Source organism: Schistocerca nitens, chromosome 4, assembly GCF_023898315.1.
Source record: "Schistocerca nitens isolate TAMUIC-IGC-003100 chromosome 4, iqSchNite1.1, whole genome shotgun sequence".
In the NCBI taxonomy this organism is placed as follows: domain Eukaryota; kingdom Metazoa; phylum Arthropoda; class Insecta; order Orthoptera; family Acrididae; genus Schistocerca; species Schistocerca nitens.
Genome location: NC_064617.1, coordinates 755,004,890 through 755,024,290, shown reverse-complemented (window position 1 = coordinate 755,024,290; position 19,401 = coordinate 755,004,890). Strand labels below are relative to the sequence as shown.

Below are 19,401 nucleotides of genomic sequence, written 5' to 3'. Positions count from 1 at the left end.
GCTTCATTAAGACATTAATGGTTGATTGCTAATAATGTGGAAATAATATAAAATCAGAAAATTGAAACTACTAACTTTTTTTGGTCTTTCATGATTATGAGAACGTATATTAATTCACTTGATGGCTCCCAGCCACAGAAATCTGTTTTGTTTTCATTTGACGCGGGAGCTGTAAACGAAGAGACCAGCAATATCACGAAACATATACATGGCTCACTTGGTGAAGCCCCCCCCCCCCCGACTATAACTCAGCTTGCTCTGCGCATGCTCGAATCTGGCAGGTTGGGCGCGCCGGAAAAATTATTCCGGGTAGCCTCTGGCTACTTGCTGCTACTGCTCATACGACAAACAGCCACGCTTCAAGTAGCCAGAAGCGGGAGAAGACACTGCTCATAAGCGAATTCAGCTCTGCGCCTGCGCACGAGCCCGCTGGCAAATGCTCAAACGAAAGAGTTGTGCTATGAACCAGCTGTAACGTCACGACGTCTTCTGACCGTCGATGTTCACAGACGTGACGGTGACGTTCCGACAGGTGTGAATCCTCTTACACATATAATAATCATCCATCGCACACAACAGAAATTTCAACACCATAGTAATTACAAAAGAACACAAAAATACGAATCATATTGTCCTATGGAAGGCAAATTTAGTTTTTATAACACAGCTATTCATGACGCAATTATTACACTCGCTCCATATCGATTGTCCAATTTAGTCCGCCTAACATTGATAATCTTTGGTACAAACAGAAGTATATTTTTCAGATTGAGTTCTTTTTCGTATAGCGTGTGCGGTGTGGTTATTAGGAATAGGGAATCGGAAATCATCTGTAAGTTTTATTTGTTAAATTATCTATATAGTGTTTTGAAGGAATTTTTGTATAAGTGTCTAGAGGATTAGATATCTGTGGTGCTAAATTGTCTGTTTTTAGCAGCTTGCTGCCTTGTTTAATGGATCGGCCATTTGGTCAATTTTAGTGAGCTTATTAATTCATCAGTGTTATCGTTTGCAGATTAACCATGAGGAAAATAATGAAATCGGGTAAAATCGTAATCGTCCTAAGTGGACGTTACGCAGGAAAGAAAGCAATTGTCTTAAAAAATTTTGATGATGGCTCATCCGATAAACCATTCGGACATGCTCTCGTCGCAGGCATTGATCGTTATCCCAGGAAAGTACACAAGAGGATGGGGAAAGCTAAGATTCACAAAAGATCTAAAATAAAGCCATTTGTTAAGGTATGTTTAATGTGTGTATGTGTTTTCAGTATCTGCAGTTAATTATGTCGCATAGTGTTGAATTGAGAGTGCTTAAGAGATGACGATTTGAGAGCACTCTTCTTCCCGCATGTATTTATATAGATGTCCCTTTTTCGAAATGTGGAGTGTCTCAGATACTTAGTGTTCTTTAGTGTGTCAGGCATTGCATTGCGAGTAGACTACTAAATTCGGGCATTGCTATTGAAATGTTGGGAAGTTGTGAATTTTGCTTAGGATGCGCTATGAATCAAAGGCTTTGTGGTATTTTGTGTGAATGTCTGTGCAGATACCCACACCCCGCAGTTGACAAGTGCAAGTAAAATTTTCTCATAGCGTGTGCAGGATTAGATGTAGTTTGAAATTTCAAATTGTAGCTCTTTACACACATGTTCTGCAAATGCTGTTCCGTCCAGAAAAGTCTTTAAATGATCACTACTGCCCTTTACAGACTTGAAATTTGTCATTTCTAAAATTGTGTTCGAAGTTGTACTGATGCTTTCACCATATTTTGAGTTGTGTATGTAGCCCATGTTGCTTTAATTCAGCCAGGCAAGGAGGCCACATTTATTTACAACTGGTAATTCAAAATACTGAAAAACTATTAGTTCATTTAGATATATACTCTGGAAGACTGCCTCAAATAATTGTGAATTTTCTCCTTATATGGAGAGAACATCATGGAAAGGTCAACAGGCTGTGCCTCAAAGTTTCATTACTAACGTTTGGGATCTATGGGGGTGTGGGTAACAGACTGGTAAAATTGCACATTGCTTTCCTGTTGCTTTGTGTGATGTACAATGGGAATTACACACTGTGAATTGAGTCGTATGTGAATAGCTGATCATATGGCTCATTTGTATACTTCATAAGGGAAGCTTCTTTTTTGCACATCCAGCAATGTAAGCTGAACTGTTACGTCCCACCCTAACAATTACCTTGAAATTTTCTACTTAGGCCTATATCAAAAGAGAAGCCAAATATCCATGACATCAAAGTTTATGAATATCACGAAATTGGTATCCACTTTGTGAATCTTTATAGATGTCAGTTGTTTGTGATATTTGAAAATTTGTGGTGGACTGGAGGTGAACCAGCATAAATTTTAATGATGCACAGCTGAAGTCAGTCCAGGTTCACTAAAATGTGAATGTTTTACAATATTTACAGCTGTAATTGTTAGCAGTGTCCCTTCAGGCAAGTGCTTGTGTGAAGGTCATTGTAATGTGGAGATTCTGCGTAGACAGACATTGTAACCGTAAATAATGTATAAATTTCATTGCTGCTGTCTCCAGTCACAGCAGTGCATGCGGTGTCATTAGGTCTCAAACTGTTGGCTACATCAGCCATGGACATGTTTGGGGACGAGTCAAATGTTTGACAACCAAGGTTATAACATTTTCATTGGGTTGTCATGTCAACTCAGTTGACGCAACCAATGATATTTGTCAACAGCAGCAGGGGCGTGACACTGCTAGTGCACTCCAGGTGAATCATTATTCCTTTCCATGACTTGAACTTTGCCTTGTTTAAATTTTTTTTATTTATTTTTTTTCCCCTCCCACATAGGACTTCCCTGTGCACTCCAAGAGAATGTAATTGGTAATTTGTGTTCAGAAATGCCACACTTCGTTTCTACATGCAAAGGTTGTGGGTGGTGGCTGCAGTAGGGAGATAATGTTAATATACTTCAATAGCAGACAGTATAGACTGAAGACCACTATTATTTCGTGATTTTTCATGAGTAAAATTTTGTCATCTGTTTAATACCTTGTAGATTTTTTATACATAAAAGAACATTCAGAAATAGGGTGCTAGACATCCATTTTAGAGACTTAATGTAAACTTCCTTCGCATGCCCAAATGATGGAATTCCACTTTAGGAAATAGAAATAGTGAGGAAACTGTATTTTCTCTATCATTGACAGCAACACACACTCAACCAAGCTCACCTCACTTGAGGTGCTCCTAACAGGCAACCACTTTTGGAACTTTACATACTGTTATGCCTGTCACATTTAGCATGTAGATTTTGTCTCCTGTGAAATCTGCTTGAATAGTTTGTCCACAAATGTCAAAATATTCTGCAAAATTTGCTGTATTAAAACTTGAAGGGTTTTTAGGTTTTCACATGCTGACCTAGCCAGTTGCTACTTGGTATGCCTAAGCCCAGCTGTTTGCATATTGCATTATTTGTAAGTTGGTCCATAATTTAGGTTAAAAGTTCTAGTAATGTAAAGCTTAGGTCCTTATTTGGGAGTGAATATTGAACGTGTATACTTAGAACAGTAATGTTTTGATGTTAATTTGCTGTCGCGAGCCTTCAGATCTATTGCATATATGTAAAGCAAAGCATCCTATATTAATATGCTGGTATACCATCTGGTATTTCTTTCACAGCATTTGCAGTTCATTCCTTGTTCACTTCATTCAACTTTTACATAATGTTTACAGTGGTTAATAGCATATTTAGATTGACGTGGTGGATATCTTTTGCCTCAATGTTAAGAAATAAAACTAGCTTTAACTTTGTACTGTATGAAACAATTATCTTTGAATAGAAATCCTCTTACTGGTAATAATTGAGGAGAAACCTTTTACTCTGCTGTGAAATGGGTGTGCTTGGAGGTCAGAGATTCCAATGAGGGGAATTCAGACTGTTGAAAGGTATTTGTAGAGGGCTTATGAAACCGTTAAAATGTGCCATCCTCTCAGCTATACGGGGTGTCTCAGAAATGTGACAAAGTTCAAGGGGTTGTAGCGGATTGTGCAAAACATCAGCCAACAACGCGACAGTGTGTCATAGGTGCAGGTGTGGTGTGTGCCACTAGACCTCCCCTTTGGCAGCAAGTGTGACTCTGTATGTTGATGTACCATAGTCTCGTAGTTTTGTTTGTTATTCAGTGATTGTGACTGATTATCATGATTGCCAGTGGAGAAAATTGAGCTAGATGAAAGAAGTGGGAGATTGAAATTTGAAAAAAGTAGGGCCTGAGAATAATTTGTTTGGTGTGGTATGGTATTTAAAATGTTGTGGTGATCACATGTGAAATTTCATTGTTTTTGTAAATTATTACTTTGTCAAATTGTTTTGATGTATGTGTAATGGTTGTAGAAAATGACCTATAAAATGTTTATAGGTTCTGAACTACAATCATCTTATGCCTACACGATACACACTAGAATTGAATCTTAAGACATCTGTTAAGGACCTTAAGGACCCCATGAAGAGAAAAAAGGCGAGGTTTCAGACAAAAGTCAAATTTGAGGAAAGGTAAGAGAACACTGTAGTTACTTAGCAAATCGATTATTCGATATTTTGTATGTAAATATTAATGCAAGATTATTTTTTCCAGGTACAAAGCAGGCAAAAACAGATGGTTCTTCCAAAAGCTGCGGTTCTAATTGTGTTTTCTGTGTTTTTGGAAATTTGTGTTAAATAAATTTGAAACCCTAATTTGGTCTTCTGTATTTTTTAAAGTTTTAACTACTTAAATCAACAATTTTACAGTATTGATTAGGTAGGTTGAGAGGAGTGTACTGAGAGATAAGTGCAGTGTGGGACTGCTATTGGAAACTTGCCACAGTAGTAGTGGCCTAATTTCAAGAAATTGGAAATTAGTTGCAGGTGGATGTTGTTGATTTCCTTAAATACAAAGACAAAACAGGAGTGTCCCAATTTTTTTTTTATCCACGCAAGATTTTAACTCTCACTTTTCATTCAAAAACTGATACTAGTTTGACCACTGTATTTATTAACCCTAGGCACACGAAGCTATTTTCGGCTACGTGGAGCACCAATCGAGGGCAAGTTTTGACCATGTTAACTGTAGACTATAATATAATCGTGTAATACACACTTAAGTGATTGTTTCCAATGTGAGATCAATAACGTAAGTATTGTTTGGAGCAAATAGGGTTTCCAAAAATGTATGTTAATACATGTTCTAATTTTCTCTGGTGCAATGTTTAACAAGCAACTGTGTTCAAAACTTTCAACAATGAAAGTTCTTTTCAACTAGAAACATAATTTGTACTTGAATATAGAGCTGCCAAAAAATTTACAAATATAGGTTATCGTATACTGAAAACTTAAACACTACAGTTGGAGAGAATTGTGACATTTAGAAATGAGACAGATGGTAATAAGTTCAACATCGAGAAGAGTTTGAATAAGCATATGGAGACAGTACATACAATTAATTAAAAAGTTGCCATAAATTTACTTGAAGAAGCAGTTCTCTGGATTACTGCAGTTACTTCATGCCAAGGCTGCCAAATAAAACTGGCAAAAAAAATTGCATTTATGGTCAGGTAATACCAACCCAGGGTAAAATACACCCTGGAACACAGAAGTTATATATTTGTTTTCAATTTTAAAAATTTAACCATACAGATGTGCAGGACACTAAGGTGAATAAAAACAGAAAGTGGCCAAAAATGGGATGTTCAGGATTTTTAATACAAGAGAAAAGTACCAGCAGTTTTTGCCCATGCTTACTGTTTCGGCTGTGTGTGTTCCTCAGTCATGTACAAGAGGAATTGGTGAAAAGGTATCAGTAAAAACTAATCAGGGTTGCCAATAGTTCTGGAAATCAGGGAATTTCAAACGTATCAGGGAAATTTGAAAGAAGCATTGTAAAAATCTTGTTTTTGTCTCGGTAGCACGAAATTGTTTACTGAGATGTCGTGCTATGCTGGCTGGGTGCAGCTGAATATGTGGACTGCTTTCCTACTCTCTCATTCTTGTTGCTTCTCCCCTTCGCACCCCTCCCCTCAGCTTGTAGTCAGTGCTGTCACCACTGCTCTGTTAGCCAAGCAGCTGCCGATGAGAGGCAGTTGGCGTGAGGAGTGGTTTGTTTGCAACTGATTCTTAGGGATCGTTGACACAGCGGCCTGATAAATCGGGAGCATGAGTTGTGTGAGTGATTGTGTGCGGTCTCTCGTTTTCTGACAAAGGGTGTGATCAAAAATTTGGTTGCGAGAGTGAGATTCTTTTCTATTTGTGTGTGTCTGGCTCAGCTATCATCTTTAGCAAGTTGCTATCCATCCACATTGATATTTCATTCTCAGAGTATATGCTCAAGTTATGTTGCATAGGTGATCACTGCAGCAGTCCAATTTCATCAACGTTGTGTCTGTGACACGCCAATAGCTGGCCACACGAATGGGCTTCATAAGCCAAAACCGCAGGCCATTAATATGGATATCTGTGACGGAACGGGCCTGCCGATCTGAAGCCCATACTTCCTCACTAATGTTTGGGCCTGGTCTGTGGGATCTACTCACCAATCTGCCCACAGGCTGAGTGAGTCTCTCTGTGTGTGGTGTAATGTGACGGATTTTCATGGTTTATCCATGGACCCACGACTATAGTGTTCCTTGGTAGACCAGGGGCCTCGGGCGATGGATTTCAGGAATTCACTGTCTCACTGCAAGTGCATTGTACAGTGCAGCGTTTTTATAGACATTTTACTTATTCCAGTACATGTTGGTACTTTGAAAGCAGTTTATATATTAGGTCTGGACGATAAGACAATTGTGGCAGTCACTGGAAGTTTGTACGCTGTGTACTCGTGTATTTCTTGAAAGAAAATTCACAATACCTGTAGAATAACAGACATAACACAATGGGTAATAAGTGACAATAATGAACACAGTAGAACCAACATTTCGTTGGTCACGTATAGTGTTGATTTACAAAACTCTTCCCCACCTTATACATTTCTTTGCAGAGGCCTACTTTTTTCTGGGATTATTATTGAAATCAGTGAAGGTATTTTAAATCTGCCTTGAGACTACAAGAAAATGTTCATTTTTTTTTCCCCCACCAAATGTTTCGCTTTATTGAAATAAAATAGTGGTCTTAATATGAAGCACACGTACCAATTGGCTTGCTTTCTGTCTAAAAACAGTTCATTACAAAAGATGTTGATGTTAGTACTTAAGATTTTTGGTCACACGTTTAAAAACACAGTAGTCCTCATGTTTTTGCCAACTTAAACAGTTTTTACTTACCTCTGAGATCTCAAAATTTATCAGGGAAAAATACGAAATCTTGTCTTGAAATCAGCAAATTTCACGTAGGGAAACTTGTGGGAACCCTGATTAACACAAATAGATAAAACATACATTGTAAAAATGGAAGCAGTGAGCACTTGGTGAAAAACATTAATAAAATGCACATCGTAAAAAATGAAGAGGCAGAAATTGTCAAAATACAAAAGGCTTAGGTAAGACGAAACTAAATTTGGCAAACATATAAACAAAATATCTGGTATACACTACTTGATGTCTGTGGAAGGTCACTACAGCAAATGAAGTATTTGATGAAAAAGGTGCCTGATGGCAGTGCTATGTGGTATTGAGGAAAACCTTTGAGAGACAAGTGGCAATACAATGTGGTTTTAAGTGACAAAAAGATTCTATTTATCTATTACATCACCCATTTTATTATGGCCTCAACATTTCACAAGGCATTTATGCACTTTGCTGCTGAAATAATTTTAGGTCAGGTCTACCGTGACAGTACGAAAACAATTTCTAGGTTTGAATAGATTTTATTGATACTATGAGATGTAATTTTAGATTTAATTCTAATATTGGATATGTAATGAAATATTGTGTTACTTCTGTTGGTTACTGAACTTGTTTTAAGACGAGCAAAATTGAAATCCTTGTTGCAGAGTAGTGTTGGTATGTTCCACCATTGTTTTGCCCACATTCATTGTTCAGTCCAAAGGTGTTTGACAAGCTGTGACCTAACACTAATATTGCATTATGTGCAAATCTGAGATTCATGCACAATTTTTGGTATATATGTTCATTGTGTCCCCATGACCAGAGTAATAATTTATTTCCTGAATGAGTTAAACTGGAAGATTGTGTAAAATATCTATTTAGTTGAATATTGCAGCAATTGTATTGGTGAGTCATGTAAGGTTTATCAAATTGTAAATTATGGTCCAGCCAAGAGTTAACATGCTCAATAATATTGTTAGCTTAGTGTTGCCATCCATTATTAAAAGATTACCAGAACAAATGGTAACTCTGGCAAATACAGCAAAATTGTCAATGCAAAAGTAAAAAATTATTGGTTCATTGGCTGACAACCACAATATAAGTTGTAGCATTTTAAAATGTAGTGAGGGAAACATGAAATAACCTTCATGTGATGGAGGCAATAATGCATCCTCAACAAGACAATTGTATAATGGGTCAGTGATATTAATTTTGATGTACTTTAGGTGTAATTTAAGATTTTGAAAATTCAAGGATGTTGAAGTAATAGTTGGGTAGGTGATGTGTGCACCATTGATTTTGGGGACCTAATGTCCCATAACATTGTAGATATTTTACTTGCACATTTTAAAAATTTTCTTCAGTCTGCTGGAAGTACTTTCCTTAATGAGATGTACATTATTTGCCAAGTTTAATTTTGTATTGCAAGTAGTACTTAAGACCTGGAATCAAGCTATTAAAAATCTCTAAAGTTGGTTTCATTGTAAAATGGTGCTAGATGTTCTTCAGTGTGCTGAAGGCCTCATTCTTCCCCACTAGAGCACATGGAAAGCATTTACAGATAAATTTTTCTTGCATGTACGTGTACAGTTTTTTCAGGAGATACCCATTTATGGCGTTTTGGTAGCCTGTAGTTGGGGTATAGCATAAGCTGTCAGAATTTTCAATGGTTGGGCTAGTTGTAATGAGGAAGAAGCTGTCTCAGATGTTGACTCTCCATTCCCAGTGTCTGGCTCCAGTTTAAAATAAAAAAAAAATATACCCATTTTGAAAAACTTCAAACCATATGTTAATGATGAGTGATAGGATAAGTGTTTGCTGGTGCCAAATTCTGGGGGAAAGGAATTGTTTTTCTGCACACTGGTGGTGATAGTTTTGTGCAAAACAGTCCCTTTTATAGTATTTGAAATACGAGAAATGCATATGAAGCAAAATAATCCCATCAAACTGTTAGTGTTTGGTATTAATTATCACAACAGTAAAGTTAATTCATCACTGACCTTTTCTTCAAGATGTAATCAGAATGAGGAACAAAAGTTTGGATCAGTACATTAAGTCAAATCGACATCTTGTTGCAGTCATTTATAAATTTGAAGAGGATTATCTTCTATTTGAAAAAGTTATCGACACAGTGATAGAAATCAGTGAGATGGCACAGTGGACTCACATTCAGCAGGGCCACAGTTCGTACCCATGTCTTGGTCATTCTGATTGAGGTTTTCTGCAATTTCCCTAAATCCCCTGAGCCAGATGCCGGGATCGTTCCTTTGAAAGGGCAGAGCTGCTGTCCTTCCCTAATCTGATGGGACTAATGACCTTGCTGTTTGGTCTCCTCCCCCAAATCAACCAACCACAGTGTCAGACCAATTCATTGTTAAGATTACTGGCAATCAACAGCAATAACCCGTTTGAGCTCTTAACTGATTCCCAATCAGAAGGAACTAACATGACAATGGAATCCAGTTCCTATATTATTGCTTTGCAAAGTGCCATTTAATTCTTCATATCAGTAAGATGGGTAGTAACCGGGATTGCACCCTTCCCCTTGGGTGAAGTTTCCCACTTGCAGGTGCGTGGATGTTGATATTTTTGATCAGCCTGAACTACAAATGGGTTGACACCATTCTTAGAATTAGGTACTGAATATAGTTACTAGTCGTCGTCGTCATTTAGAAACTCACTTCGTTGCCAAACCTGAAAGCAAGGGCTCTGGAGTGCCATTGTGGCAGATATCGATGGTAGGCAATGAAAACCTTGTAATGCTATCTTGTTTAATTTTTTTGCGGGATAAACAAAAAAGTTGCTACATATGTAACTATATAATAGAAGCATAGTTATTAACAGATGAAAGAAATCCATGCACTTTCCAATATGTTTGATAATGGAGTTACTGATTACTGGAAGTAGAGATTTTCACAGACAGATGGAGTTAAGAGGTTTTCATTGCTTATTATTGATATACACTCCATTGTCTAACAGAGCAATTTCTCAGTTGTGAGTGGAATATGGCTGTACTATATGGTTTCTGTGTATCTTGTGTAAATACATTGTTCATCATAAGAGCATTAGATTGGTATCAGGAACCTTCAGAACAAGTCCAATGTCCAGCATCTTGAATGAGATGGGAACCATCTCTTTAAACGTCAGGTTGAATGGCCTCTTAGTGTGACATGCATGTAAGATCCATTTCGGTCTTCACAGGGCACAAGTTTATTAACAAAAATTCAAATAGGGCAGTGCAGGAGGAGCAGGCCTAATAATGAATAAGAAAATAGTAATGAAGGTATGCTACCATAGATAATGTAGCAAACACATTGTAGGAAAGACAGGCATGGAGCCAATGTCCACCACAGTAGTAAACGTTTATACGCTAACTAACTCTGTAGGTGTAGACAATGAATGTATGATAGAGGAAATTATTCAGGTAATTATGATGTTTTGTTGGAATCAGTAGTAGGTAAAGGAAAGATTGTAGGAAAACATGGACTGGGGGGAAATGAATGAAAGAGAAAGTGGCCTGGTAGAATTTTGCAGGGTGTTATTTAATGTTCCTAACACTCGTTCAAGAATCATGGAAGACACTTGGGATAATGAAATGTTTGAGATTTGTCATATAATAGTAAGACAGATTTTGAAACTAAATTTCAAACTTTAACATTTCCAAGGGCTGGTGTGAACTCTGGCTGTAATTTATTGGTTATGAACTGCAGATTAAAACTAGAGCAGATGCAAAAATGTATGAAATTAAGATGTTGGGAGCTGGATACATTAAATGATCCAGAGGTTGAAAGTTTGTGGGAGCGTTACGCAGCACTAATGAAATGGGAAAAGAATACAATAAAAAACAAATGGGTAGCTTTGAGAGATTAAATTGGGAAGGTAGCAGAGGATCACATATGGAAAAGTTTAAGATCTAGTAGAAATCTCTGGATAGCACAGGAGATACTGAATTTAACTGACAAAAGGAGACCATACAAAAAATTAATCTGGCAAAATGGTATACAATGTCTAAAAAATTGGACTGACAAACTGCAAAATGGCTAAGCAGCAACAGTTAGAAGTCATATACAAGACTGTAGAAACATTGGAAAGATTGATGCACCTACAGGAAAATTAAAGAAACCTTGGAGAAACAGGTGTAAAAATATGAGGAGCTCACGTGGCAAGCCAATATGAAGTAAAGAAAAGAAGTAATATATAGGGTTGTGTAAAGGGAACAAACTTGTGGGCAACATTAAAAATAAAAAGAGGAAGTAGGTTGAAGATATGGTACCGGGTGGAATTTGACATGGGATTGAAAGACCTTAATGGAAACAAGACCCCTGGAGTATACAACATTCCCTCAAAATTATTGAGATCCTTGGGAGAATTAGCCATGACAACACTAATCCGCCTGGTATTAGAGATACAAGAGATAGGCGAATACTCTGACTTAAGAAAGAATGTAATAATTCCAAGAAAGGGGTGTGCTAACAAGTGTGAATACTACCAAGCCATGGTTGCAAAATACTGTCACACATTATTTACAGAAGAATTGAGATAACTTGTAGATGATGACCACGGGGAAAATCAGTTTGGGTTCCAGAGAAATGTCGGAAAATGTGAGGCAATACTGGCTTTGTGACTTAGTTTAGGAAACAGCTGAAGGAAAGAAAAACCTAAGATTACAGCATTCGTAGATTTAGAGAGAGCTTTTGTTGTCTGGAGTACACTCTTTGAAATTCTAAAGGTAGCAGGGATAGAACACAAGGACCAAAATGTTTCTTACAACATGGGGAAAGCAGACTGGAGTTGGTTGAAAGACATGGAAGATAAGTTGTAATCGAAGGCTGTGTAACTGGGTTGTAGTCTGTCTTCAATGCTAATCAGTCAGTACAATGAGCAAGCTGTGAAGGAAATAAAGGTGAAATTTGGAAAAGAGTTGAGAGTTCAGGGAGAAGAAATAAGAACTGATTTTTGCTGAAGATAGTGTAATTCTGTCAGATGACACAGCTGCAGAGTGGTTGTTGTCTTAGAAAGAGATTGTATAGTGGCCAACAAAAATCAAACAAGTGTAATGGGATGTAGTTGAATTAAATCTGGCTATGCTGAGGGAATTAGATTAGGAAATGAGAGATTAAAAATAGTAGAAGAGTTTTGCTATTTCGGTAGCTAAATAACTCATGTCCGAACGAGGGGGGGGGGGGGGTATAAAATTTAGTCTGGCAATAGCAAGAAAAGCATTTCTGAAAAAGGAATTTTCTAGCATCTGTTATAAATTTGTTAAGAAGTGCTTTAAGAGGGTATTTGCAAGGAAGTGAAACATGGGTAATTCAGACAATTATAAAATGTGGTGTTTTACAGGGTGTCAAAAAACTGGGAACATTTCCACAATCTAATAAAACTAGAAGTGATGAAAGAAAGAAATTGCATTCATAGTAATTAAAACCTTACAACTTCACCATTTACGAAACACTGATGGCATTTATTATTTTCTAAAAATTACGTCCTTTTAGGTGGGGTCGTCCTATACGAATACATTCATGAAATCTGCCGTTGAGGTTCCTCATTGACCACTGCGACATCTCAGCTGGGCTACTGTGAATTGCATCCCGAATTTTCTGTTTTAACTTGTGCAAATTTTAAATCAAGATGATGAATTCTGTGAACACACTCCCGGGACTTTCCAACCACTGCTGCTTGCTTACGAATTGAATGCTGTGGGCTCTGCAAGACAGACACGCGTACAACATCAATGTTCTTTGGAGAACGCACACTTCTTGGTCGTCCTGCTAGTTTCTTCTCGAGGGCAGATCCAGTCTCTTCAAAGTTGTTAATCCAACATTTTATCGTGTGTTTTGAAGGAACTGCATCATGGTGTCCTAAATTATAAAAATGTCAAAATTCCCTCTGTGGTCCTACCAAACTATCACTGTTTTTGCAAAACATTTTTATGGCTAACCCACACACTGTTCTCTGTTCCACAGATCCATGATTACTGAAATGATGGACTGTTTACTCGCTGTCACGAACCCGCAGTGCCCATAGCTGCCACTACTCATTTCAATCATTCCCATTATTCTCTGTCACCCTGTACAAGAACGCTAAGGATTAAATGGGCAGATCAAATAATTAAGGTACTGAACTGAATTGGGGGAAAAATATTTATGGCACAATTTGACCAAAAGGAGGGGCTGGTTGATAAGGTACATTCTGAGGCATGAAGAAACAGTCAGTTCAGTAATGAAAGGAAGTATGGGGAGTAAGAATTACAGAGGGATACCAATACTTGAATACAATAAGTACACCTACAAAATCTGAAGGGGAAATATAGGAACCAAAATGTCTCTTAAGGCTAAAATGCACACACACACATAAAACTAGAAAAATGTGCTAACTTGAAAAATCCATGTGGAATGAACCTGGAGCAATGTAACATACATCCAGTCATGTGCATTTTTAATTTTGAGTACTGGACCATTCCTTTTCAGGACCATGGCAGAGAAACATGCTCACTACTACTTTGTTGCATACAATTAAACACTTATTTGCGTGTATAAAATAGGTGATGATAACTTGTTTTGGAGTCAAGAAAAATAAGCACATTATAAACAAACTTGTAAAGTACCTGGAAAAGTGTTGAAGTGTGCTGTCACTCTCATACATGTACTGATAGTGTAAGACCAACTCCTTAAAGTTGTGATAATGCGGTCAAGCTGTGTATAGACTATCCAAGGCTGTCCATGGTTTAAAACTCACCCGTTTCATATAAATAACATCTAATACAGACATAGCTGCAGTCCAAACTAACACAGTAATTTCCACCATAAAGTACAGGCTTGGGAGTATATATATAAGTTGGCTGGAATTAGGCTTGCATTCACTAAATAATGGGCATCATAATGTATGAGAGATATGCTTGCACAGCATAAATTTAGATAAAATAATTTTATCTCCCTAAATGACAATTGTACTAAGTATACTTACACAAAAACTATGTGGTTTCTCTATAGCACTCCCATTCCCCAGTTTATGTATGTTGAGAATTTGTGAAACATAAGTGATGTGATGAAGCCACTCCTGGAAGCCTGGGTGCAAAAGATTAGCAGCAGAGACAATGAAATTAACATAATCACTTAATAAATGGATAGAGAATGCTGACACAGAAGAAATGAAGCATATAATAAAGTAGAGAAGTACTTCAAGGTGGTTTGACGAACTCTCTGCCAGGCACTTAACTATGAATTGCAATTTGTAGGCCCTTAACAGACACTATATGCCTTATTTTTCTTGCACACGCCTATTTTTGTAAATCAATAATTTAGTTCATGCCCACAGAGCCTTTAATGTAGAATTTTATTCAAGCCAGAAACTTATGTTTCCAGATACAATACACTGATGATGGCACAGGAATTTGACCAAAAGTACTAAAAGAAAACCTTCAGTCCAAATAGATGTTGCATTTCTAAAATGAACAACAGGTTAAAGTTTTGACATGGTTTCCTTTTTTGATTATTTTCCACACTAAATGTGTAAAATAAATACTGCAGCATCTGTAATCTGCAGCACAAGTTCTTGCTAACTAGATCCAAAGCCAAAGTATTTAGGTGTTCGAATATATTTAACACTTGGTGCACATCAAGGTAGAATGAAGCACATAAATAAGGACATTAATTACATAAGACTGCTACCAAGAAAACTACATACCACAGTTTTGGTGAGAGAAAAGCTTGCATCTTTAAGGTTATTCCTAGCAAATGTGTAACATACTGTCATTATTAGTAACTAGTTACATTAGAAGCACACATACAAAGAAGAGTTACTAATTGCCAGTGTCTGTAACACCTTGACTGTCACCGGCAGACCTTGCACAAAGTTACACAGTGTGCCTGCCTGTGCACACACTACATCCTAAAAAATACTGGACTAAACAAAGCGAAGAGTGAGGCCACCAGCAGGTGCACAGTTATGTGAATCTTTGCATGTCCACTGGCAGTCAACATGTTAAATATCTACACCCATAATCTGCACACCACTGTGAAGTGCATAGTAGAAGGATACTTCACATTGTACCATTTCACAAATCGAGTGTGAAGAATGGGCGTTTAAAGACCTCTGTGCACACTGTAGATAGTCTAATCTTGTTTTCGTGGTTCTTCAAGTCATAAATCATGTGCTTGTATTTCAGCTTTACCACAAACAAACAAAATACACTAGAATTTTTGCAATGCGTACTAAGTATTCTTGGGACCCACAGTTTCCTGTTTATTCCAAATCAATTACACTAGAAATATTTTGTTTAGTGTACCTTTTTTACTAATCTGACCAAACAAATCATACAGCCTTGCCAGCCTACCAGGTTACACATACATCATTTGCTGTGAATAGGAGGCCACACCTCCATTTATGGCTCAACCTACTGACCCATTCCATCAGTGTCTGAGCGTGTTCTCAGACTTGCAGAGTGCTAGGAGTCATTGTGTTCAGTGCATACTAACATTTCCACATGAGGTCTGCTTCTCACACAAATGCAAGTGCCATTTCTGATTCCTGTACAGCAGGACATACAGGATAGTAACAGGCTTTGAAGACTTGGAGCCATGTGAGGCCAAACTGTGCATCTTAACAGTTAAAGATAAATTGATGGAGATAAAACTAGTCACCTTATTGAAAGGAAAAAGAAGATGGTAACATTGCCAATACTTTTGTTATGTAAACCAAATAACAAAAGTCCTCGACAGAATAAAAATAATGAAAGGAGTAATGGCGGACACTTACTGCAGAGTTAAAGTCTTGAACAGTTGACAGGCACAAGCAAGTTTGAAAATGTTGATGAGCTTTCAGACTGTGACCTACTTTGGATGTGTGTTTGAATTCTGAATTGTGTTAAAACAAAGTGCAGTTCATATTGCTATTATACATAGCAGTCAATTCATATTGCTATATTATACATAATAGTGAACACAAAAATGGCAGCTGAACTAGATAAATCACGTTAATGTCGGATCAGTGATCTATAAAAGTTGTGTGTTCAACTTTTGCAGCACTACATTCAGCTGCACCACACATTAAATGCATGTCTGTAACTTCCTGTAATGAATATGCTCCATTTTTGATAACCAGTCATGAACTGTAAACAGTGCTGTGAACACACCTCAAATAACAGTGGTTTGTTTTGCAAGGCAGAGTGGCCCCGTTGTTATTGCAGATGGTTGTTTACAAACTGCTTAGCTCTTGTAACTAAGTGGAACACACTTGAAACATTCATTTTCAGGGTCTTATTCCTGATCTCAAAATATTTAGTTTAGGATCCTGTAGCGTGTGCATAATTGTGTCTACAGGTGTGGGACACACTATGGAACACTCCTAAGGAGTGCTGAACAAAACATTTCAGCTTTTGCAACACTGAGGATATTTTGCAGTAATATACCTCCAATTATTTTCAACAATTGCTTGCAGTGTGTGTGTAACTAGGCATCAGAGAGTTGTCCACCATAAAGTACAATTGTTGCATAAAAAGTTAAAACATTGTGTGTTTTCCCTGGCCTCATTAACAAAGAGGAGCCTGCTGATAAGAGTCAACAACTTCACTTAAAACCACAGATACCAAAAGTAACTGGCATAGAAAGTGCTCTACTTAGGAAAGACAGAGAAACTTTTTTTCCACGGATAATTTTGATGCTACTGGAAAACAAGTTTTAATGTTGTTGTAAATGAAGGATTTAAGAAAAAGGGGAACTAAGTGCCATTTTTCTTTGGTTAGTATTTACTTGTAATTTTCTAATTCAGACTAGGTTTATATATTTAACATATTACACTGTGCTCAATCATTAGAAAATAAAAATTAAATCAAGAACAGTAAAAGAAGAAGAAGAAGTAGTCAGAACACGGGTTCAATCCTGCATCCAAAGTATTTGACAAAATACAAGTGTTTCATTGGATAATACCTAATCAAAGAATAAGTATTGATTCCCTGTTCTTGCTTATAAAAGAAAGAGAGTAGTACTGTAAATCTTCTTACGTAATACACAAGTTTAATACAGCACTCTTGAAATCCATTATCACAATGATATTGGAATAATAAAAAATTTCTAAACATGGCTCGAATTTTCAGATATGCTGCTTTCATAAAACAGTTTGCCTTCAGGTTCTACCAAAAATTCAATCATAGTTTTTAAACCAGTCTTCTTATCTTCTGTAATATCTGATTTGCACAGCAACATAGGCAATAATGTCTCTGCTACTTTCTTTTTGGTCACCTTTCTTGAAAACATTAATCTCAAGCCACTGTTCGAGTTCACTGAAGGTCCATTGAACCATGTTACCGGTACTAGAAATAACTTTTATCCATGAAAGTTTGCTGTGTTAATGAAAGTCCTTGCTGCTTTTTAAAGACAAAAAAATCTGCTTCGCTTTACATGTTTACTTTAAATGGATTTGCCACTTTCAAAAATGGTTCAAATGGCTCTGAGCACTATGGGACTCAACTTCTGAGGTCATTAGTCCCCTAGAACTTAGAACTAGTTAAACCTAAGGACATCACAAACATCCATGCCCGAGGCAGGATTCGAACCTGCGACCGTAGCGGTCTTGCGGTTCCAGACTGCAGCGCCTTTAACCGCACGGCCACTTCGGCCGGCTGCCACTTTCACATTTTTATAATAAAATTTAAGTCTTCTGGAACATTCCATTTAGTAAGTCTTCTCAGCTTTTCAATACTGGCAAACTCACAGTCACAGTTGAGGAAGGATTCCCCCAAGTACAAACTTATGGTTTACTTCTGTGTACATTTCAATGCATGATAAAAAAACACCCACAAAAATATCACTGTTTTATTTTTATTCTGCCCACAGCAGTTATCACTCTACACTGAGTTTGTCTGTAGATTTAATTTCTCTGAGGGTTCAAAAAACACAGGATGCAACTTCATTCCCTCATGCCACATATTCAACATACTGTTGTTACTGTGGAAATGGATCCAAAGGTTGGAATTTGAAAGTTGCTTTACAGAGTACATGATAGTTTGAGTAAAAGTTAGTAAAGACAGTACTTTTTCTAATCAAAAGCAAATGTCACACTACAGCTACTAGGAATCTGAGTGTCATTTAACAGGGTGTATACGCGGACAAGGAAAAAAAATTCCTCGATTTCCCGGTTAAAAATACACTTTCTCCTGGGTAAAAACATACTTTTTCCCTGTTAACTGACAGTATATTTTCTCTCAGAACTGTAGAACTTATCAGTCCTTTCAACGGTTTTGGTTTTATACACGGGCGTAGAATTTCCTGGCGCTTTTGAAAACAAAACACAGGGGGGAAAAAAACACGTTTTGGAAAGCTCTTTGATGTGCAGCAACATGTACACTGCATATTTTTGTATTACGAAAGAATTCCACCAAACACCACATGCTACTTTCGGAAGCATTGAAATCGAGATCGCTATGCGCTTTGTAAGCCAGTCAAGGCAAATGTCACGTGATCTCGCCAGCCAACGATGGCAGGTATTCAGAGCTGAGGACACATATGTTGTCAGCCAATAGCAACATCACTGTTAAGTAGCGCGAACATACATACAGGAAAAGTTAATGGTTTAAATTAATATAAATAGTGTTGCTACACGAAAGTCAAAGCTTTCACATATAATATTGGTCTATAAGATTAATACGCAGCAAGAGAAGCTAAGCTTTCACGTATAATGTTAGTCTTTTATGCGCGTATTACAATTTAAGATATATCACGCAAATGTGCCAGTAAAATTTTTAATAATGACATAAATGTCTGATCTTCTGGGCTCGAAATTCATCTAAATAGCTCATCATCAAAGACTTGATTTTTAAATGAGAGTCAAACGCTCTGTGATTTAAGAAATCCATTGTACATTCTCGCACGTATTTCAACTTGCGTAAAAGGAAATTTACTTTAACAGTAACACTTTCTAAACCACCAATCGAAATATTTTCCCGCGACCTGTTAGAAATAGGTTCATTTCAGCAGTTGCCAGAGAGCGCCAGATGACCGGCTTCACCGCGCTTGAGCAGCTATGATGATGTAGGGAGCTCATATGTTCGTATGTGTAAAACATTAAAAGATCCTACATTATGTCATAAAAGAAACAAGACATCAGAGGATACTCCAAGAGTATC

The 19,401-nt window shown here is 37.3% G+C and overlaps 1 protein-coding gene across 1 annotated transcript; it reads left to right on the top strand.

Moving 5' to 3' along the window:
• Positions 1 to 712: 712 nt before the first annotated feature.
• On the top strand, positions 713 to 4,716 carry LOC126253043 (60S ribosomal protein L27). Its single transcript, XM_049954113.1, has 4 exons — positions 713 to 832; positions 1,016 to 1,241; positions 4,400 to 4,533; positions 4,616 to 4,716. The coding sequence occupies exons 2-4, from the start codon at positions 1,023 to 1,025 to the stop codon at positions 4,662 to 4,664; spliced, it is 402 nt and encodes a 133-aa protein (XP_049810070.1). The 5' UTR covers positions 713 to 832; positions 1,016 to 1,022; the 3' UTR covers positions 4,665 to 4,716.
• Positions 4,717 to 19,401: the final 14,685 nt, after the last annotated feature.

Coding starts and splice junctions, on each gene's coding strand:
- LOC126253043 (XM_049954113.1), top strand. CDS start 1,023: ATGAGGAAAATAATGAAATCGGGTAAAATCGTAATCGTCCTAAGTGGA. Junction 1,242..4,399: donor AAATAAAGCCATTTGTTAAG/GTATGTTTAATG, acceptor AAATGTTTATAG/GTTCTGAACTACAATCATCT. Junction 4,534..4,615: donor AAAGTCAAATTTGAGGAAAG/GTAAGAGAACAC, acceptor TATTTTTTCCAG/GTACAAAGCAGGCAAAAACA.